Source organism: Ciconia boyciana, chromosome 3, assembly GCF_034638445.1.
Source record: "Ciconia boyciana chromosome 3, ASM3463844v1, whole genome shotgun sequence".
NCBI lineage: Eukaryota > Metazoa > Chordata > Aves > Ciconiiformes > Ciconiidae > Ciconia > Ciconia boyciana.
In genome coordinates, this window is record NC_132936.1 from 79,481,095 (window position 1) to 79,505,203 (window position 24,109).

The following is a 24,109-nucleotide window of genomic DNA, read 5'->3' on the forward strand; positions in this document are numbered from 1 at the left end:
GTCCTTTTTGACAATTTTACCTGAAGTGCTGCTTAATCCCTTGGACTTGCAACACCAGGGAGAGAAACCCCCCTGCGTGTCTGACACCAGCAACTGCCCCTTACAGAAAGCTGTTCTTGCAGGAAGATACACACAGAAAATACACGAATAACGTGAATGGTTTCACAATCTGCGCAGAGATGTTTGGCAAAAAGCATTATTGATTATAAATGATTTGCCTGTCCCTACCTTTCAAAATGACCTTTCAGTAAGAAATATCCCTGCTCAGCCAGGAGCGGAGCACTAATTAATCAACAAAGCAAGAACAGAGGGAGTTAGAAACTAAGTTAACTTAATTAAATCACCATCAAAAAATATTGGTAGCTGGAGAAATAAATCAGTGAATAGAAGGATGGATTTAAATTTCATCCATTATACTCCTCACTTCCCTAAAACTCAGCACCGTGCCTCATGTGGAACAAAAGCAAAATATAACTCGGACTCAGGAACACACAACTCAATTTCAAATTCTTCACATAGCACTGGAACATACGAGTGATATAGAAAATGGAATATATACATAAAACTATGTGTAACATCCTTTTCAATTCTATTTCTGTTATTTTCATCTGTTTTTAATGCTGGCTATTGTAGACAAAAACAGAGAGCTAGATTCTAATTTCAAATCCACACTGCGTATGTCTGGAAGACAAAGTACGTGTGGTTACTAATTACCCGAGATATGGAGAAATACAGGCTTTCCAAAAAAGATCATAATCTAGCTTCAATAGCTCTGCTTGGAAATACTACTTGCATTTCTGTGTTTCTGCTCCACACAGTATTATACTCAAATCTTCTAAAGAGCAGCCTTTCATGTTGCACCTTATCAGCGGAGCATTATTACAACACAAAGAAAAACAGAAAAGTGTCCTGTTGACACCTGAATATAGAAGTATACCAATAATGTCATGTAGGGATTTTATGCGCGTTTGTTTTGAAATGCATGTAATTTCATGAAGGTTATTTTTCTGGAAGAAAGATCCTCTGTGCCCCCAAATATGGAACCTTTTAGAGATGGGGAAAGAGCCATTAAAAACATAGCTTTACCACTCAGCCCTGGCGCTGCTGCGGCAACAGAAAAAACAGATTTACAGAGCAGGAGACACTCCTTTGTAGAAGGGCACTCTGAAAAATCAATACGAACACAGACTGGTTTTTAGGAGCCCAGAGTCTGGAGGAGGTCATTTTATCTCCCTCTCCCCTCCTTTTTTTTCCCCTTTTACATGAAACAACACATTTGGCTTTAAAGAAATCAAAGACTTTCCTTTGGTTTGCTTTTTCTTTTTTAAAGTAGCTTGGATGCTTCAATGTTGAGATCTGGAATGACAGATGTCTCTCAATTGATCCTAAACTTTTAATATCGAGCTTCCATTTATATTATTTATCACCTATTCATTATTCTCTCAAAATGTTTGGAAAAGTTAATTAAATCTCACAATATCCTTCTGAAGTACCTCTGCTCAATTTTCCAGCAAGGAGAATGAAAGGCCAGATTGGTGAAGCCTAATGCTACCAAAAAAAAAAAAAATCACATGGGAGTTGCCAGGAGCAAGCACAGGTTTCTAGGACGTACTAACTCTGCTGGAAATGAATCCCCCATGTTTTCCTGACAGCCTTGCTGGGCGAGGAGCAGCCTGCAGAGGCTGCAGCAGGTCTGAGCTCTGCGGGTGCTGCTCAGTGGGCTCCCTCTGGCCCGGTAGAGCCTCTGGCGGCTGCAACCTCCCGCTTTTTCCCCACTGGGACACCAACTTGGATCTCTCTCCCTCGTCAAAAAATCCCACAGATGCTGCAGGAGCTTAAGTGTGTTTCAGATTTTTGGCTCAAATTAGCCAGTGGCTTCAACCCCATCATTAGAGAAGTACTGACCGACAGGCCAGTCGGATGATCATATAAACCTCATGTCCTTATGCAGACGTGAAATTTCAATTTTTGTGTGTTTTTAAACAGAACCGGACCAACTGAATATACACAGATGTTCTTGTGCATAGCTCCCAGGTGAATCCATTTCCCCCCCAAGGTCTGTGAGCTGCAGACGTGCAATGATATCCAATAAGCCAAATGCTGTGGTGATGTACGACACCAACAAAATCAGAATTACACCCCTTACAATCGCATAAATCAGTTCTAACTAACATAATTAAAAACAAACTGAATAAACAGCTTGATGAAGAGCGGAGAAAGCTGCCATTTGCTAGCATGGAACTTCCTCTAAAAAGCCAAAACCTGCATCTGGAAATACATCTGTCCACGACTTGTGCAAAACTGAAAGCCTTCAACACCTATGCATAGCTGCACCTGGGCCATCTTTTTTTTTTAATGTAAAGCAGATCTTTTATTTAAATTTATTTATCTTAGTGGATGCGATATCCTGTCAAATGATCCATGAAGTGATATATTTGTTTCTTGAATTCTACTGTAACATACTGCTATTTTTTATTATATTTGCTTCAGTTAAACAGATGTATAATTATTATTATTATTATCATTATTACTATTGTAGGCAATAGCAACAATTTCAATATTAACTCTTACTGACAGGCAAGAATTACCTATGCTCTAGGAATAGGCATAATTTCAAAATGACACACAAATAAGAGGACTGGCCTTAGAATTCACAGGTTCCAGTAAACACCATCCATCAGTAGCTCTGGAAATTATGCTTTCCTCTTTCTGAAGGGAGAAACTGGTAGCTCCCTTCTCTTTGAAGGGAGAAACTGGTGGCTGTTTCATATAGTTTTGCAATAAAGAAAAGTTGCTTAAACCAGTTATGACAGAGTTGGCTTTTTTTCCCCCTCACAAAATAGATATTTAAAATTTAGTTCCAACCTACAAGAATCCAACAGAGAGAAGATATATAGGCACATATAGTCCTCAATGCTACTGTTAAATACAGTCCAAAGAGGGTTGAATTTTCTCCATCAAACTTCTCTGGTATCTCCTGTCAGACTCTAATTCCCTCGTAGCCATTGCCCTGCTGCGGCGCTGGCAAACCTGCATGCAGCTGCACAGGAGAAGCAGCACCAAGCCTCATGTTTCCTACCCGTGGGGCATTTCAATATTAAATGAGCATTCGCCTTGTGTTTGCTATTGCGATGTTACCGAGTCAACAGGCACAGAGAAGAAATTGCTTTTCTCTTGTCCTTCTTGAGATGGCAAGGATCCAGACATCCAGGAACTGCTGGGTCTCTCAGGGCAACAGGTTCTACTGCTTGCCTTTTAAGCTTGAAGCCCAGCGTGGTTTAATCAACTGTTGTTGCTCTTTGCTCTTAAGACACACCTGCTTTGTGGGTTTTAGAGGCAGGGCTGAATAAAGTTTGTGGATTACTGTCGTGGTTTAGCCCCAGCTGGCAACTAAGCCCCACACAGCCGCTCGCTCACTCCCTCCTGGTGGGATGGGGGAGAGAATCGGAAGAGCAAAAGTAAGAAAACTCGTGGGTTGAGATAAAGACAGTTTAATAGGTAAAGCAAAAGCCGCGCACGCAAACAAAGCAAAGCAAGGAATTCATTCACTCCTTCCCATGGGCAGGCAGGTGTTCAGCCATCTCCAGGAAAGCAGGGCTCCATCACGCGTAACGGTTACTTGGGAAGACAAACGCCATCACTCCTAATGTCCCCCCTTTCCTTCTTCTTCCCCAGCTTTATATACTGAGCATGACATCACATGGTATGGAATAGCCCTTTGGTCAGTTTGGATCAACTCTCCTGGCTGTGTCCCCTCCCAGCTTCTTCTGCACCTGGCAGAGAACGGGAAGCTGAAAAGTCCTTGACTAGTGCAGCAACAACTAAAACATCTCTGTATTATCAACACAATTACTTTACTCTGGAAGTGTGAAAACTGTCTGTGCCTTGGTATTCACCACAAATATGTTCTGCAGTGTATCATCAAAGGCAAAAATACGGCTTTTATAACTGAAAAGTATTGGGAGTGACCACTGGCTCAGCGGTGAAAATGCAAAGACATTCCCTCTTGTGCCAGTCTTCTACAGAAAAAATATTGCCCCCTTTATTTAATCTCTCTGGGCCTAAAAAGCCAGTTGTACTGAAAGGGAAGTTTCTTCTCCTTCAGGATCTTTGAGCAACTACTAATTCACTTGCAAAGCCTGGCAGAGCTGGAAGGGGGTGAGGATGGTGCTGGAGCTCCCCAGGGAGCTCCTTGGGACACTAATTCAGGGCAAAGTGCCCCTGCATGAGAGTAATTTAAAGTCCACCCAAGTCCCTTCTATTTTGTTATATGAGCCCCTAGTATTTTGTCTAATGGCACGGTATGGAATGTTCTGCCTGGCCCAGTTGGGATGTTTATGGACAAGACCAACAATCTTTTATATAATATTAAGTGAGAATTCCTGGAAGGAGTGGAAATGTGGTATTATCCCTCTGTGGAGAATGTATGTACTGGGATGCTGTCATTTGCCACCAGGGCAGTTTTGCTCATAAGCGGAACTAATCCTGGTAAATATTTTCTGTAGAGCTGCTTGAAACTTGTAATTTTGGACATTTTCAAAGATGCTTTTGCTGTGGCTTTTGTTCTGAATTGGAACAAAAAGCCTAAATTCAGCAAGTTTTGTCAAAATTAAATTGCAAAAAATTGTTTTGGGTGCATCAAAGTACTGTTTTGTTAAGGGCTTTAATTTATTTTTGATCTATTATTTCTTAAACACTAATTGTAATGTACAACTATAAAATAAATTTTAAAAATATATACAATCAAACCAAAGTATTCTGCTGAAATGCTTACTATCAATGTTTTTTCAAGTGAAATTTCACTCAACAGTCCACAGGAACACGTGGATAGACACTCTACCAGAAAAGGTACGCTGAATCTTTTCTTTATCAATCATAATGCACATTCAGAAGAAGATGGAATAATAAAAAAGAGGATTTATGGGTGCTTCAGGAAAAATATGTTCACTGAGCCCACCAGGAATTTTAAAACAAAAAGCCCAACCCCATATCTTCCCAACGTAGGGGAATCATACAAAACTATGAAGTAATGTTTTTGTGATTGGCCTAATTGGAGAGCGGTTTGACACCTTAATTATTGGGTAACGCAAGGCTGTGGCTGGACAGTGAGAGGTGCATTTCTGAGAAGGGAGGGTTTGCATGGATCGATCATGGAGCATGAGGCAAATGTTAACATTCACCCCGAGCTACGCAGGAGACCTGGACACGACTGCACTAGGCTGACTTCTCACTCTAAACACTTCTTCCATTAGGCTGCTTGGATGTGGTAAACACAGAGCAAATCCAATCTGACTTGCTCTAACAAATTGTTTTGGGTGACCATTTTAGTTACTAAATTCCAAATATTTTGGTTTGTATAATGAGTAACTAGTATATTTAAGGCATCACTGAGGAAGCTGGGATAGTGGCTTATCATCCAAAACCAAGGACACGCAGTTTTAGGAGATATTAAGCCCTGAGACAGCTTCTATTTGTAAACCTCGTCCTGCATGGTTTATCAGGTTGCCTGCAACCCAGCCCTCTGAGCTACTTGCACGTAAAATAGACTGGAATTTACAACTCAAATTTACAAGACAATTGCGGCATTTAATATGAACATTCAGGCAAACCAAACCTTTGCTTTGCCCAGGCCCTGACATGCTACGCAAGCATGCTTAATATAGCTCCGTTGATATGTGTGCCTCATAAAAATAAATGAGCATCTGCGAGACGGCTGTCTGTCACTGAAGAAGCCTCCAGTCCCATCAGCAAGTAGGGTGTGAAGTCAAGGCAAGGTTATTTCCTAAATTAGCGCATAAGGGAAAGCCTGGTCTCGTGTCGTTACCGACACACTGACTAAAGCTTTGCAACCAGCAAGCCTTGGCCACACAAACAAGAAAAAAAGGCTGACCTAGCATTTTCTCCTGCGAGGAGAGAAACACAGTGCTCAAACAATTGCAAATTATTTTTCAGCCTGGACTCCACTACCATATAGGGAGCCTCATGGAAGATATGACTAAGTTCAGAGAGTCTCTGGGTGAAATCATGGCCCTAAAGCAGTCAGTAGTAAAACCGCTGTTGACATTAATAGGATCTCACCATCTACATCTTGGTCCCTGTATACAGTTCTGAAAATATACATAGCTGCTTGAACTCTAAAAGAATACCTAACTGAAGAGGAAATCTTCCTTTTTCCTATGTCACTGGGTAACTGCCAAGAGCTAAACATAAACTGTACTAAGCAATGACTAAAGGGAGACAGGAGGAGAGCAGATAAATATTTAAAGGATATAAACATGAAGGACAGGGAAGAATTATTTATCAAAATAAAAGGAAAGAAAGGAATATAAATAGGGGGAGGTAAGTGAAACAGAAAAAGAGGAAATGTAGGCTGTGTCAGGCACACCGAACCCCTATGGAGCAGAGTGAAGGGTTGGGATTGGAGCCTCATTACTTGACACATTTTAAAACAAAACTGAACAGGAAAAGTTAAATAATGATTTAGTAAGAAACCAGCCTGCCCTGGCTGCAGGGGAATGAGACTGCATCTTTCACTATGTGCTACTGTGCTGCAGTAACTCCACCTCAATAAAGCACACTTTTTAAAAAAACATCTAGATTTCACTGCTATGCACAAGTGTTTGGGAGACTGACTGAAACAGAGCAGTCATTTGTACCAGGATTAATGCTTGTAACATTACGTTAGAATATTCCAGCAAAGTGAAAAAGAACATCAGAAACTAAAAATTTGTGTTGGGAAGGGACTTTAAAACCCTGTGAAGAATAACCATACGCAGTTTAGCTTCCACACACTGCTTTTAATTCTGAGATCTCAAACAGCCTTACCAAGAGCCTCGGATCACTACAGCTCTTACCCTGTAGGTGATAGCTGGAGGTGAGAGGGGTAATGCACCTCCTCCGGGGCCACCCAGCACAGCGGCCACCAGCCCTATGGCAGCCCTGCCAGTGACTGCTCAGCAAATCATACTCCTCCCACGCAGACTGCAAACTTTCAGGCTTCCTCAAAGCTTTGCTTTGGAAGTTGCTTGCTTTGTTCTGCTTGTGAAAAAGTGCTCTCAAACCCTCTCACGTGATAAACTCTCTAAAGCAAACTAAAAAACAAGCGTGTCATAACAGCATGGCAGGATTTCTGCATATTTCTAATGAAGATGCATGAAGGAGTCCTCTGACACTGGCCAATCTCATGCAGCAAAGTCAGCTCTTATACCTCATGAGCATCTCCTTTTTGCTCCATCAGTCTTAGCTGTAAACCACGCTTCAAATCCCTTCCATCCCCACCCTGGCAGCAGGGCTGAACAGCCTTGCTCCTGCCATTTCCCATTTCTTCCAAGGCAAGCCACCAAGCACCTGCTCTGCCAGTGCTGGAGCTGAGCAGCCCTCTTCCCTCGTAGCCCCCTCTCAGGTCCAAAGCAGAAAGGGGCAGGAGGAGGGGGGATGCTCTGGAGAAGCTGGCAGTCAGCTATTGCCTCCTTCCCGAAGTTGCAGAGAAGACTAGCTCTGGCCCTGTCTCACTCCCGCCACAAAGCTCAGCCTTCACCTTGAAAAGACACCTGGAGCAAGCTCAGTCTTCCCCTTGAAATGACACCTGGAGCAAGCGCTGCCCACGATCCACGACCCTCTCTCTTCCTAGCCCTCCACTTCTCCACTTGCAGTTTTGCCCTTCCTATTGCCTTTCTCTCAGCTCCACACACCAGATCACGTTTCCAAGCCCACCGCTACCCCTGATGCTTGGCTCGGGGGGTGGTAGCTTTCCACTGCCCCAGAAAGCTGCCTTCGGGAATCTGGAGGGCACCAGCCCACCAGGGGACAGCTGAGGGGCTTCTGGAAAATGAGGGTATCCAGATTTCAGTAGGTTGGAAAGTCAGCTAATGAAAGCTGTGCATTTAGTGTGACTGTCTAGGAAGAGCCTCTTGGTTTTCTTGGCACTGAGGTCAAAGCGCGCTGTTTAAGAAGCTGTCTTCTGCGTAAAAGGCTGCCCCTGGGGGCTCGCTGGAGCTGCAGAGCAAAGCCGCTGGCTATTTTCCTAACAAAGCAAGAGAGAGGGGGCACAAGCTAGAGGCCCATCCTTTCCCCTTTACGGGGAAGTATTCTAGGAGACAGAGGTAGGTGGTAAAGGCGACCCAAACGTGGGGAACACCATATAAAACCAAAAACATAAAATAGTCTTTCTAAATGTACATTTGAAAATATTTCTTATGATAACATGCAAGGGTCAAGTTAGCACCTGCCTCTGTTTACATCCTACCTAGATGTATGACATTAACATTTTACATTGTATAGCTTACTGTATCCATAATGAAAACAAAATTGAATCGATCAGCATTGACAAAAGCTATATAGCAGTAAAATCCCATAAACCTGAAACTCCCTTTGAACATGAAAGGCAGCTCTGACTTAACAGTGTTGATGATGACAATTGCCCAGGAAATGGCAACTATGTCATAGCACAAACGAGGTCTGAAAGATGACCAGAGACACAGCGCAATTATCTGAGCAATTCAGGCTCTGCCCAAATTTACAAAAATAACCTACCGCTGCTGAGAAAATGTCAGTTAAATTACTGCACCACGGAAACCTCTCGAGTGTGTCAATTACAGTCCCATTCAGATAGAAAACACTGTGGACAAAATAGAAAGGAAAGGCTGTCGTCGACGCTGACTGCTGGTCTCTCTTTGAACATCATCAAAACCTCCAACTTGGAGCAAATGCCACAGTCATGAGGAAGCCATAACTGACATGTGTAACCCACATGAAGAGTATAAAAACACAGAGAATAATTTTATTTCCGTTGAAACAAATCCCAGATGATAGTCTCCCACACTGTGCCATCTAACTTTTATGGAGAGCCAGCTGAGTGCTAGCACACCTCCAGCAGCAGTTGGGAACCGAACACCTAGCCAGCTGTTTGGTGAAGGTCTACAAGCGATCCAACTGCAATGCTGTCAGGCAAACCGTCGCCAGTGCAACTGACCCGCTACCCTCCGCCGTCACTCTGACTTAAAATGGCATCAAGAGGCAGTGTTGACCTCTCTGTTAATCTGTCCTCGTGCTTGAAAGGAAATAACATTTTTCTGTTGTATTACAGGAACCAGTAAAAAAGCAGTGAGATGCAACTCCCAGGGGATACTTACAAATTTGGTTTCCAACCAACTATAAATGCACTGCAGTTGCAGGCAGCTGAAATTGGTTAAATGGCAATTATGTTGGATGCTCCAACTGGTGCAACTTATTCAGTGAACAGAACAAACAAATGCTTTTCATATAGATAATGGATTTGTACCACAGCCAAAGACTCGCAGAGTCCATCAGGGAGGCTAAAAATCCCAGTGATATTTAGCTATTGTGTTTCCAGTTTAGCTTTCCACCACAGCTACAAATTTATGCAAAAGTACAGTTGATTCATAGCTCTGATTATTTCAAATAGTCAACGCATTATACAGAAGAGACATTTCCTAACAATTTCTTTTTTTGGATTCTTTAGCCATTAAATTCCATAATGCAGCAGATTGCACTGAAGTGGGGAGGAGCATTAATAACATCTCCATTAATATCTGACTATTACTTTTCATAAGGACATTGAGCACTGTGAAGAGGAGGCTGGCATAATTAGGTTAACGTTACAGACATGGAGATTGAGAAGAGGAGCAGCAGTAATAGCAGCTGGTTTACGTTCATGCAGCAGGCTGGCGGCAGAGATGCGAGCAGAGCCAAAGTCTTGTAACTCCTAAACTGAGGTACCAGCTCCTATACCAAACACAGCCTGCCATGAAAGATCAGACTACATGACATAAATTCAAAGGAGATGAAGACTAAAAGCATTTGAGCCTGTATTTGCCAAAAGAGTAATTCTTCTCTTCCTGTAATTCATGCAGCCTCGTGGTACCAACAGCAAGCTCTTGGACGTTGGGCAGGACTAAAAGGCTCCCAGTGGTTCATTCACGTGCTGTGCAGCTGACTCAATGGGTTGCCAGCAGTAAGTTTTTTTACTGCTTTTTCAGCAGTAAGTTTCTTAAAATCAGAAGCATTACAAGCAAACAGAAAGCTTAAAAAGCTCCTTAAAGACAGTGCAAGATAAACAAGACATGAAATCCGAGCCCCAAGACCAAGCCAAAAGAAAACCACAAAAACAGACTTTCACATGAAGATTCCCGTTTGGCCTACAGGACACCAGCCAGAGAGGCAAAAGGAGAAGGGCAGCAGGCAAGATAAAACAGTGACCAGTGTTACGTTAACACTGGTAAGGCCAGATTGGCCTGGGTACATCCTGCCCACTGACGTTCTGCTTAATTCTGAAGCTAAACACATGAGAGAAGGGAAATGGAGGTTGACAGCTGTGGGCAACCATGACAAACTCAAAACACCCTCCAGAAATGCTGCTGTCTCAAGCAGCAATGCAAAGAAAAGCCGTATTACAAATCCTTCTACCTGAGGGCTGGCTTTTCCTAGGAACTTGCTCTGAATGGGACTCCCCAAAGGAACAAATATTTAATACCTCAACGATATGACCACTCTGCTGTCTTTGCAGCAGGACATTTTTATCTGTTTAATTAAAAAAACCTGAATTTTCAACAATCTACTTGGCAGGGCAGGGGCATTGCTACTACTGTAGTAACACAGCATTCACAGGGCACCTGAGGTCTGGAGCATACAGCCAGAGCAGATCACACTTTGTTTAACAGTCACCTCCGACTTACCTAGCACAAGCAAAACTAAATCTTCTTCTAACCCAGACATCTAGAATAAATGAGCCCTGAGGGAGGAAGGAAGGGAAGATGAAGGATTCTCAGCCTACAGACGATGGAGACTAAACACGGTAACAGTCTACAAGATGTGGAAGAAAACTGCAGAGAGGAAACTGTTCTTGGTGGAGAGGATGTGAACTAATGGCCTCAGCTGTGGCAAGGCAGATATGGGACAGATGTTAGGAAGCACTTTGTAATAGTAGGAATAGAGACAGTCTAAGTACGAGTTAGGCAAACATCTGTCAGGAATGACAAAGGCATAGCTGTGCCACCCTAGGTCAGAGGTGGGCTGTGGGACTTCTTCAGGGGCTTTCCAGCTGATGCTTTAGTAGCAGTGCAAGGCAGGGGGTGCTCTCCCAGAGCCCAACACCGGTGGGTTTACTTGGCTCAGACCTGGGCAGGGACATGACTTAGGCTCCCAAAGCAGAACCACTGAGCCCCTGCGGTTGTCCCAGACATCGGCCAGTCCTCGCTCCCAGGTACTTGGCCCAGGCAGAGCACTGCGCACAGCCAGCGGTGCCTGTCTCACTCCAGACTCGGTCATTCAGCTGGAGCTTCACATCACTCTTCATAGACCTGTTCCAATTAAACTAAGCTGTGCTTTTCTCTCCTCTCTCTGTGCTTTCCAGCTATTGCTGGTGAGCGGTGTGAGGGCTGACAAAAGGCCATTGCACCTCCCAGTCCTTTCCTGGTAAAAGTGGGTTTTCTACAGATAAAATGAAGTTGCACCACATTTGTCAAACCAGATAAACATTTCACTCGTGGCTTCAGGACAACTGTCTGTGTAGTCTCTCAATTCCTGAAACTACACCAAAAGTAACTAACAGCAATCTGCTACTTGACAATAAAAAATATCAAAAGTGGTCTTTTCCTTAAAGCGAAAACCAATTTGGGAATAACTGCAAATAGCTGTCATTACATAGACAGTGCAATGAATATGACAAAAAGAATAATCCAGGGGAAAGCAAGCAGTAGTGAAAGCCCTTTATCAAGTCTACTATGGGGACTTTGAAGAATGAGTTTGGGTCTGAAAGCCTTTTACTGATGGCCTCTACAGGAGCTGCAGTTTCAAGTGTGTCCGTTGCTACTTATTCACTGTGTCAAGCACAGCAGGATCAATTGAAACTTTAAAGAGGTAGATAGCAAATTGACTGAAAATTACAAGGGGATTTGGAAAATTGCTTTTTACTATAAAAAATGAAATGGGTATGATGGACTACTCATTCTTGAAAAAAAAACAGCCACCATTCCTTGACTGGCTGGTATAGCTGGGGGACACATTCAAATGCAACCTGCCAGAGCTGCTGCTTTTTTAGAAACTTTAAATAAGTCATTCTTTCCATATTTCACTGACAGAAGAGTGTGACTCAACAAACGTTTAGAACAAACTTGTATAATTTGATCACAGGTGAAGAACATATCCTTTCTGCCAAAGAAATCAGCAGACTTTTCAGTGCTCTCTTCTTCTAACTTCAGATTCGAATCTCCTTTGTGCTCTCTAGGGAATCATCATATGAATACCTGAAGAACGCAACACTTTCAGCTGCTGCTAATGGGGCCCATGGAACTACTCAAGGATTAGAAGCTAAGGGCGTGGGCATGTTAATTTAGCAAAAAGACGGAAAAAATTAAGACAGCTTTGTGCAATACCTAGTGAAAAATGGAAACACTGGTGCACTTAATGTCTTCATAGCAACATCTGAAACTTTAGCTTAAACCTATGACTACACTAGCAAGCAGTGTGGTGCAGCCAGCAGCCTATGGAAAATAACAGTGGGTGCTGGGACCTGAGGTGCCCCCCGCACTATACGCATTCTGGGGGGTTGATGTCACCCTTTGGTCCCATGGCCTGAATGCCCACGAGAGGCTGGAAGTCATTGAGTGTGCTCCTGGTTTAGTGTCATCAGGAGGGAACCCAGGTTGTGTGCTCTGAAACTGCTATGCCTGGCAAACCAAGGCACAGCAAATAGGGACGACTCAAATAATTGCTTCAAAAGCCCATTTTGAGCCAAAGCACCAATGCTGTTGGATGCTAGGACTCCCATCACAGTTTCTGCTACACCACTGAACTTCTCATGGAGAAAGGTGGGGTTTGCTTGTGAGTCCTGTCCTGTGCTCTCTTTGGGGAGAATAAAACAATGCTATTTCAGACAGCAACATACTACAGAAGTTGTGTTCCAAATGAACATACAACAATGCAGTGAGCTATATTTTGATATTACTGTAATAGCAGAGCTGTACTGGAAACAAACGTGTGGACAGGAAAGGACTGGGCAATATCGCTGCATTTATCCACAGTGTGTATGACAAGTGCAGAAGTATGTGCTCCTATGCAAATCAGTCTGGCTGAATGACAGGGAGAAAGATAGGGAGACTGATTACAATTTTTACCAGTATTTAGGCAAAGACTTAATAATTCTGTCCTCCTTAGGAAAATAGGAAGAACTTGCCATCTAGCAACCTGAACAATGCTTTTAACCAGGTGACCCTATACAGAACTCAATAGTCGAAATTTTCATGACGAGAAAGCTGAATTTTTTTTGGCACTTAGGAAAAGCTCCATGAGGAACAACAGGTTTTTGTGTAAAAACAAACTAGCCAAAATGGTCCCTTGCTACAAAGCAGAGAGCGTTTTTAATATCCAGAGTTCATTTCTTAAATGTCTTAACGGTGGGAATTTTTGCTTGATAACAGGATCTTCATGATGCACTTGGCATTGTGAAGAGGCTATAATTTGATCAGGACTTCATACAATGAGAAGTCCCACATGTCTTGAATAGAAACAGATAATAAAATCTTTAAGTGATGCATGCTCAGTTTATATTTATAGGCAAAAGTTTTCCCTTCTCATCCAAACATGAATTCAAACACTGCACAGAATCACTAAAGAATATTAAGTATCTAACCCAGAAGCTACAATCTCGATGAACACAAGTCAATGCTCTGTAGCAAACGTTATGAAAGTAAACTTCCAGCAATGCTCTTTGCCATTTTTGACCTGTCCAGTTTGCTGTATATTCAGGCTGCGATGCTCTATAATATTTGCTGACGTACAATGAGCTAGTTTCCTAACCACGGTTCATTTTCCTTGTAATGTATGAACACATTATCCTCCACTGAACCTAAGTAAGCTCTCTCAGATGTACTGTACCCTTTCCTCCTTCAGAAAGCAAGCCCTAGATAAGCTTTTTAGTGGAGGAAGAAAGAGGTGGTCTGATGCAAGAAGCCTTGCAAAGGCACAGTAAAGCCACAGCCTGATAGTGACCTCTAAGCACTGAGAGTTGAAGATCTTCCAGGTTTCATTTTCAAAACTCCCATGGGATGAAAGAAAGTTCTTCCTTGGATGACGGCTACTAATTCCAGCTTGCTCCTAAATTGTGATGGGCAAGGTTGGCATGTTTGCAGCTCAGCACAAAGCTGGAGATCTTCTCCTTGACTCCTGGCCCACAGAGCTTGCATGCGAATGGGCAAGGTCCAGATGGTGACCCAAGAGCATTGCTGTGTGGCTGAGCTCATACCGACTAGGCTGATCTTTACATTTTAGAGCCACTTATGAAATATACAGAGGAATCAAACGTCGTTGTGTTTGTGCACACAGAAGTTACTATTTCCTTCCCAGATTTTCCTCTCCTCATTGAAAATTTAGTGTATGGCTATTTGTGGAGAGGGATGAGTCTATGTCTCAGCTAGATCTTTAAGGGCACTTCCAGGTCCAGCAATGTTTTTTTTGAGCTCAGAGCCGTGACGTTTGGACAGTTACAATTCTTAGCGTAAAGAAGCCATATGAAGGGAGCTCAGAGCCATGACGTTTGGACAGTTACAATTCTTAGCGTAAAGAAGCCATATGAAGGCAGCAGTTCCCGAGGACGCAGAGCATTGTCGTGGTTTAGCCCCAGTCGGCAACTAAGCACCACACAGCCACTCGCTCACCTTCCCCCCTCCCCGCAGGATGCGGGAGAGAATTGGAAAAGCATAAGTAAGAAAACTCATGGGCTGAGATAAGAACAATTTATTAATTGAAACAACAACAACAACAACAATAATAATAATAATGTAATGAAAAGGAGAACAACGAGAGAAAGAGGAACAAAACCCGGGGCAGGTGGGGGAAGTGATGCAACCGCTCACCACCCGCTGACCGATGCCCAGCTTGTCCCCGAGCAGTGATCGCTGCCCCCCAGCCAACTCCCCCCCAGTTTCTATACCAAGCATGACGCCATATGGTATGGAATAGCCCTTTGGCCAGTTGGGGTCAGCTGTCCTGGCTGTGCCCCCTCCCAGCTTCTTGTGCACCCGGCAGAGCATGGGAAGCTGAAAAGTCTTTGGCTAGTGTAAACACCGCTTAGCAACAACTAAAACATCAGCGTGTTATCAACATTATTCTCATGCTAAATCCAAAACACAGCACTACATCAGCTACTAGGAAGAAAATTAACTCTATCCCAGCCGAAACCAGGACAAGCATGTAGCCTTTCCTGTGAACAGCAGGGCAAGGGGACTTCTGCTGCAGGGTCTGGACTCTGAGGAAACTGGATGTGTTGTCAGGATTTCCCTGGTGAATTGTTTAGAAGAGGGTAATAAGAGGCCCAGGAGGATATTAAAAAGATTGAAGAACACTTCAAGAAAAGGTAACAAACCAAAAACTAAGGGCTGAACCTGGGTGAATAACAGGGCCGCTCACCAAGCACAGGGGCCAAAAGGAATAGAACAAGACACCTTGAAAACCTGGGCACCAAAGAACTATGTTTATCTGAGGTGAAGGGTCTTTCCAAGTCCTGCCTTATAAGGTTAAATTGTCCTTAGATTTTTGTTTTGTTGGATTTCTGTTCCCTTCAGACCTGAGGGAAACCACTGGAGTTCAATGTCTTAGATCTAAGTACCACAGTCATCGCAGGGAAACTGAATCGCATACAGGGGAAAACTGAAGAAGCTGCTTCAGTTGGTGTTCAAACTGGAAAGCCACTACTACAATTTTATCAATGGTTTAGATAGAAATCACTGTCCAGCTGGTGACATCTAAGGTAGTTGTTCAGTTTATAATTAATTATAATGAATATCATCAATCTACCATCCCCAAGAACACCACAAGCTCTCTGTGAGTCAGTAAAGCTGCTCTCACCACTTACTGCATCTATAACCATCACATGCACTCAGCACAACTGTAAACCCATAAGCCTACTGGCTTAGACTGAGGCGATCATAAACTGCAAAGCACTTCAGAGCTTTTGACAAAACAGATTATCATTTCTAAACCCCATAAGCAGAAACAGGTAGACTCTCGCAGTTCTCAGGGTCAAATAGCTTCCCGTGCCGAGATTTACACAGCCCATTACCATCAAGATGGGCAGATGCAAACTACTTCCTCGTGACCCATCACATAACCTTCGCTAGGTCATCACTGTAATATTTACAAAGTTTATAAGCATTGTATCAGTGAATTATGGCTTCATGCCACTTTCTCTAAGATTGCATGTCTCCTGGAGGGATGGGTCTTTGATTTTCAGGCTCCAGAGGTAACCCTTACATTCCAGCACAGCAACCTGTTGGGGATTTATGGGAACTTCACTGGTGTTTAATGAGGCTTACACTGTAAGCAATCTAAACAGCTCTTGTTCACGGAATCCTGAAGCACATCCAGTAAAGTTGATGGAGCCCGAGACACCTTGAGAGAAATACTGAGTGAATAAAATAATCAGCCTGCCCTTTCCTTCTGTCCCATCTTTGCTAGTGAATACAAGGCACACATATACACAGAATAAACAGTCCCTGTTTTCTTTCTGTTTCCTCAGTCTCATAGTACATTCAGGCTGGGCACTCAAGAATCACTGATATATATATCTGTAAGTTTTTAAATACATAGATGAACTTTATTCTCTTGCAATTTTTTATCTAAAAATCTGATTTTCAAGGAAAAAAAAGTAGAGTGCAATGAAGACACGAAAGCAACATTTTAAGATGGTATTTAATAGTGTTATCTAATGACATTCTGAAAGGCAAAAATCTCACTCTTGGAACGTATTTAAGTGCCTAAATGTTTCTGAGCACCTGGACCCCTCAAAAAGGGTTTATATTTGCAAAGGTAGCTATTAGGGTATTGTAATTTAATAAATAGTGTTTCAAAGTCAGATGACTTAGAGTTATACATACATGAACAGCCTTGAATCTGATGTATTTGCAGTCTGGCACCTAACAGACATACATTTTCAAACATTGGACAAGGTTTTCCTAAAATTAATAATTAGAATGAAACGCTTATCTAGTTTCTTCAGGAAATTCTCTGCTTTAAAAACCAGATACCCACAAGCTCCTGCAAAAGGAAAGGAGGCATGAAAGAAAGACACTTGTGTGTGATCCTCTCATTTACAACCAAGAGCAGCAGTGGCTTTCTCGGTTTCAATGATCCATGCTGTTGTAGGTGCTTATTCAGATATACTCTACATTTAATACAAAACTTCACGAGGTAAAGATTAATTTCATTTTCACAAATGTTTGTGTGTACAGCATGAGCCTCTGCAAACTTTTACAATCTAAACCAGAATATTTTGGAGTCTAATTCTCCCTTCACAGCAGGGGTGATTCTGCTGTTTAGCAGATCTTTTTCAAGCTTAAATCTACAAATGTAATTGATCTACAAAGCCTCTTTTGTACCAAACAACTTTTTTGAGCTGTAAATGCTTGAAGAGTGCTGCTGCTGGTTGCTGCACTCTTCTTATGCTAGCCTTTGCTGTTGGTGAAGTTGGGATCATGCTAACAAGGGACAACTACCCTGGAAAGAGGCAGGAGGCAGCAGACTTGCTGGCGGAAGCACCGTTTTGTACTTCTGCTTCTTCCCAAATATCACCAGCCAGCCATGGCCAGGGTCAGGCTCCTGGGATAGGAAACCCTTCGGCAGGACCCACTATGGTTGTTCTTTGGAGCAAGGTACAAAGCTAGTTTTAACCCATCGCTCCTGAAGGCATTTAACTTCCTCACATTTTTATTTATCCGGGTTTTAATTCTTCAGACTGATCCAGAAAAGAAAAAAACAATTTTGCTACCCCCTCCTCTTTTCTTTCTCATTTCTCCATTTTATGTGTTTTGCAAATTTGTTTTGCTAAAGAAAATTACTTCTATGATATTTAGGACCGTGTGGCCATGTCAATAGCACTGGCACCAAGAGCTTTGACTTTCCTGCTCCATGCTGTACTGTGCAGTACAGGTTAGGAAGCAAAATCATTCAGAAATTTGTCTCGTAGCATGCCTTTTGCCAGTAAATACTGAATGCCGTGCTAACAAGTACTTACAGCTTTGCTCCCGTTACTTGACATGGTAATAAATACTTCACACTGGAGTGACTTCCAGCCTTTATAAGTGTAGGTAGGCAGCAACAATTCAGCACTCTCACTTAAAAGGTGAAATTAAGCTGTCAGAAATATGATCTCTGTGCCAAAAGTTACATGGAAGCTCACTGACAGCAATCCTCATTGTTGCTCTTCAGTCTTGCCCCGTGCCAATGGGGTTTTGCCTTCATTTTTGTACTTCGAGTTAAATAGCCGTCGAGCTTAACTTATTTGTAGAAACTAGCGTGGACAAATTAGTTCCTACCAATGTGCTAGTTATCTTGAGATTAATGGGAAATCCAGAGATACCAGTCAGAGGGGTACGTAGTCTGAATGGGAGAGAAATGCAATCCAGCAAAACCACAAAGCAGCCTCAACTTTTGGATCTTGTGACCCATGCTTGAGAAAAAAATAAATAGACTGTTGCAACCGCCAAGGGAGGAGAGAAGCAGTAGTTCTGTGGAATAACAAACTGAGGAACTGTAAACACAGAGGTGCCTGTTCTTGACAGAACAGAAATTTGATGGAACACTTTAGCAAGTTTAAAATCACCATGTGAATTTTGAGATTTCCTAAAACACTGCCGTAATACAGATTTTTTTCTCTCAGTAGAATCTAACATTACAGATTTAGCTATCAAATATTAAGTAACAATCGTGTTTGGGGATGCAGAATAAACCCTCCCCCTCTTCAAAGCTCTTTCTGCTCAGCACACCTCAGAGTTATATAGAAAAAGAGGGAATACCCAATTTTCACCTTGGGTGAAAAGTTCTGGGTTGTCAAAAGAAACAGAAATAAGTCTCCGGTACGTGTTGACATCAGAGAGGTCACACAGTCCTTCCTCAGATGCCGTGCCCAGGAGGAGATGGCTTTCCCCAGTGGGGAAGGCTCTGAGAGTTGAGTTCAGCTCAGTTTGGGCACTTCACGGTCCTGCTCTTGGTTGAGAAGTCAGAGAATCACTCTATTATACATATTGCGTACACAGGCCTGACCTTTTACTTTTTACGTATTATGCCCAGTACTATTTAAGTGGTTATTTACACCATGCTGTCCTGCCAGAATAAACTTTCCCATCTACATTCCAAACAAAAAGATCAGCACGCCAGCATCGCTTCAAACTGGCGTTTCTTTGAAAAGGCTTTCTTAGGGAAAAGGGCTGTGTAAATACCTGGTTTGCCACTTCCCCATTTTGACTAGTAGTCAGAAGAGGTGCTTTGTCTGCCTGCCACTACCTGCTGTAACTACCTTGCAATTACCCAGAGCCTCATTCTTCTTTTGGTTCCCCACATTGAGGCATGCTAAAGCAATTTGGATTTTTAAGTCATCAGAACTATCTCAGAATGATCTCTCTTCACATTAGGATAGAAACTTATGCACTATACTGCATTGTGAAAGACCACATTGCCCAAGAAAGAGCGAAAGAGCTGCTCTGGGCAAAATGAACGCTGTCCACCTTATCTGCAAAAAGCATCAGGCTTTTGAGGGGAAAAAACAGAGAACGGTGCTATGTCAGGGAAACCAGAAAACGACTGGATCTTCCTAACTCTGCGGAGGAACAAACAGCAAGGACTTCAGCTGAGACCGAACTTACTTTGCTTTTCAGTCCTGTGCTTTACTAGAAATCTCTTTTTGGTCTGAGTGAGGCTGTAACAGTCAATGGCCCCAGAAGAGGATGACCAGCTTCAAATATCAGTCATTTGGCGCCAGCTTACTGGAGACCACGTGCTGACTGGTCCTGAGCTAGGAAGCAGCATGATCTCAACAACCTCAGAATGACTCGTCACACTTGAAAATTCACGCTCCCATGAATTTTCAGGCATATAGTGAGAAGCACCAGCCGGAAGGCCTTTCTGCCCAGTAGGAGTCATGTTTTACTTCAGCAATATCCTTATTTAAAAATATTTCAGTTTATTTCAGCAACAGACAGATACTACCACTGTGATACAAATTAATATATACCCAACAGAAGTCCTGTAAATAACACCAAGAAAGTGAAGAAAGCATGGAGCTAGAAAACTCTGAAGCCCTGTTTTCCTGCTCCCACACTGTATATAGGTAACATTTTTTGTGTACGCTTTTTTAGAACATTCACTACAGTGAGGCAGAATTTTGGAGGGTGGCAGAAACATATTTGTGTACTCTTATATACTGTAAGACAGCAGCAGTGCGAAAGATGACAAGGTAAGTAAATGACAAAGTAGCACAGAAATAGAAACTGCAGCTACTGTCCCAATCCTTACCTTTCAGAGTTGCTTTCTTAAGTACCTTCATGGCATAAAGCTGACCTGCATCAGATCCTTTGATCTTCCTCACTAGAAATACCTGTAAAAAGCAGACGTCTTATGTAGGTGAGTACTGAACTTCCAGTTACAAGGCTTGCTGCATTTGATAGAGGAATACATTCAGTAATAATAATGAAAGTGAAAAATGAAACTATTAGCTGAAAGTACTTCCTGTCTATTTCACCTGCAATTGGTTGAGCTAGCTCTGGAAAACTTCATTCTTAAGCCTTTACTCCCTCACAAAGAAAATACATTGAACATTATTGATTAACTTACGCATTCAATTAAAGATGGGTGAATAGTTACAATCAGTATGTGCACATCTCTTCATATTCTGACCAGTTTTACATGAGAAAAAGTTCTGTCTCATTTATGCTTAGGAACGTGCAGTGTCTTAAAATTATTGCCATCAATTAAATTAAGGAGAAAAAACAATTTGGTTTGCTTTATGCTGTAAGCCATGGATGGTGACTAGGCTAAGCTGTAACTGAAGCAAAAAGTTCATAGAGCTGAAAATCTGGTTGTGCATACTTAACAAAAAGTAGGACTATTTTGATTAACAAATAGCTTATTATAATAAAGACAGTTTCCCCTGTTATAGTTACCTATGTTACATCTTCTGAAAGTGTAAATTTGCCATTGAAATAAAATAAAATTGTAGCTAAAATTCTGACCTTTTTTGTTTTCCTCCATGCAACTATTTCTTACCTGTCCCTGAGTGCATCTGAACACTGAAGGAGTAATGAACCAAAAAAATCAGTAATTTAGTTTGGTCTTTGTAAGACTTTCAGTGTTTTAATAATTGGAAATAAAATAAAGAAATCTTTTAGCTGGATTCCTAGGACTCACTCTGTCTGCTGAGGTCAGAAATACCAGACAACAGTCTCTGTCTTTTATTTCAGCACTTCTGTTACTGGACAGAAGCAGGAAGTAACGCCAAGTACAAAAAGAAATATAAAGTCACATACATAGCATATACTTGTAATGATAGAAATTATCAAAGGCTAGGTGAAATTACATAACTAATGAATGTCCAGTTGGGTTACAAAAATCTGTGGCAATTATTTTATTCCTTGCCTGTTCAGGAACCATGCAGCTTTCTTAACAGCCTCCACCCAAAACATAAAAAGCCAAAAAAAGAACGGAGGAAGTCTGTTTCTAGCACATTATTTGCAAGTTGAAAGACTCTTCCTCCTGCAAAAAATAATATCTGTAAACAGATTATGATTTTCTGAAACACCCTTTGCGGAAAGTTTTGTGGGGAGAGAGAACAACTTTTAACAACCAGCTAGAGAAGCTGGGAAAAAAAAAGGCTAAATTCTCTCTGAACACCTTAACCAGGGCTCTTACATCTGTACAGCATCACAGCTACAACACTTCTACAATACAATCTGATAAGGTTTTGGTGAGACTTTCCTTCTCAAGATGTTTCCTGTGCATATGAGATATGCACAGTTCCTCAGCTGAGCTGCCCTAACTAGCTGAGCTTGGGCATATGTTGCTTGTTCCTATCTCCTGTTTCCTAGCTCAATGAACATACAAATACCTCCGGTGCTCACAACTGTAGGAACAAATGATGAAATCTGGATGCAACAGGAACACATAAGACTTTCTGAAGTGTTTTTCATTAACATTCAGGATAAATTAAGCTCAGCTGTTCCAGCATTAACAGGAAGTCAATTCACTTAGAAGTTCAGATAGACAGAGAAATGTTGGGATATTTTTCTATTCGGCCCAAGCAAAAGATTTAATTTCTGCATTATACTGAAAGGGAGAAGAAAGTCTAAAGAGTAGACGTTTGCCCAAACAGTAGATTTTCAGCTGTATTATTATTCTGTAAAAATGGTTATGGAATCTTTATCCAGAAAACAAAATCCCAAACCCTTAAGATAATGATTTTAAGCTGTACTGCACGAAAAACAGCACAGCATGCTGCATCTGCAGAAATATTAGGCTACAGTTCTAGAAATATCTTATCTACCACGTAATCTTGCAAAGCTTGTAATACCCATATTGCTGTAATAAGCAAATTATCAATTTATGTTACTAGTCACGAGACAGCTGTTCCCTGTAGCACAGGATAGGGCACTTGCCTGCATTCCATCCAAAACAGATGAGTCAAGAACACTGTGTGCTATTTCAGAGGACATCAAAATAATCGTCAAACCAAAAAGGAAACAGAACAAATGAACATGCATTGTATTGCAAAATGATGTCGTCCTTCTGATTGTTCTTAAAGTCACATTGTTCCTGAAACCACCAAGTGGCCCTGGAGTGCTGACTTGACTGGTTCTATTAGCTATACCATACTAGTTTGCTGGAATAGCACAAGCAAGTGGCTGAGCATGACTTTCAATTTTCTAGTTTGATATGCATACAAATCCCACAGGTTATTAATACCTGAACTAGCAAAACTCCCTTAGCTGGAGCAATGGGTATATCACCCAAATCCCAACCTAGAAAGCTAAGCAAATGCTGTGACCTTCCAGAGTGGTGAGAGCACTCCCTCTGACACCAAAGGCACCTTCTCTAATCCTGAAAGAAATTATTTAGGCCTCAGGTGAACAACTTGAAAACCAACCAGTTTGCATCCCCAGAGACTTATGGATTTGAACCATTAGCCAAATACCAAGGTGATGAAAATTTAGGTGGTTGGGGACTGCATAAGAAACACAGAGCAGACTTCGCTCCCCTGTGTCTTTGCTGCTCTGAGGAGTTTACTGACCTGTTTCACATAAGATACAGAAACCGATTTGTAACACACACAGCTCCAAATAGGTATGATGTCCACACTCACACTGTGATCCCCCAGTGAATTGGGTGGAGTATGTCCCAGAAATCAGATCTCCTTTTGGGAAGCGGTAGCAGGGACTAGGCATTTTGCTTATAAAATGCCTAGAGCTAGAAGGCCAACTTGGACAGTTAATAATGAAATACATCAGTACAATCTAAGATAGCCAGTAAACCATTTCTAAAGTCTTTACTGCCTGAATTTGAAAACTGGCTATTCTGCCTCTGTTACTATTGCAAAAGAGATTTGCTTCTCTTGTTCTTCTTCTTGTCTTGAGTCATACAGTAAATCTAATTTTGAGTTGTTTGACTTTTCACATTTCTTTAATATTTAAAACTCAAATATCATTACTGTGCTCTCAAGAAATTGTCTAGATCAAAACTTGGTAGTGAACGCTAAGTTTCCTGGTATCTCTCATCTCAGGGAGCTTCTAACAGTCTTGCTTATCAATATAATTCTGGGATAGTCAGGAAGTTGATAAATACTGTCAATATTATTTCAGGAATAAAACTAAAGGCTCTGATTCATCGTCAGGGTGCTCAGCTTTGTACTAGGTACCTCAGCGACTTTTAGGTATAAGTCAGTTCTTCAAGTTATCCAGAATGATCCACCATTGAACTGAAGGATGGGAAATATTTTTTTAAAACTCCACAAAATATTATACTTAAAATATTAAGGACTTCCATGCCTGCTTTAAATTAGGCTCGCTGTTCCACAGGTTTCAAAGTCTTATTTATTTAAACCATGGAAAGAGTTTAAGACTGAATTGACTCCTCCCTCTTTCCTCTCCATCTTTCCTTCCTGTTCTCATTTCCAGCTGACACATCCTGCTGAAGAAGGATTGTCTCTGGTATTAAGAAAAGCCTTGGATTTAAGATAAAAATGTTTCCCCACAAATTAGCTTGTGTGGTCATACAGGTAGGTTTTTTTCCCCCATACTCTCACCACAATGATTGCTCTCTTCATCAATCCTGG

At 41.9% G+C, this 24,109-nt stretch overlaps 1 protein-coding gene across 1 annotated transcript in view; it reads right to left on the reverse strand.

Annotated features, from left to right (window-relative positions):
- The window catches only part of RPS6KA2 (ribosomal protein S6 kinase A2), a 183,784-nt gene that overhangs the window by 85,755 nt on the left and 73,920 nt on the right, over nucleotides 1-24,109 (reverse strand). Inside the window, exon 3 of the mRNA XM_072856239.1 lies at nucleotides 20,302-20,383. Coding sequence (XP_072712340.1) covers nucleotides 20,302-20,383 — 82 coding nt within the window. The remainder of the gene's footprint in view (nucleotides 1-20,301; nucleotides 20,384-24,109) is intronic.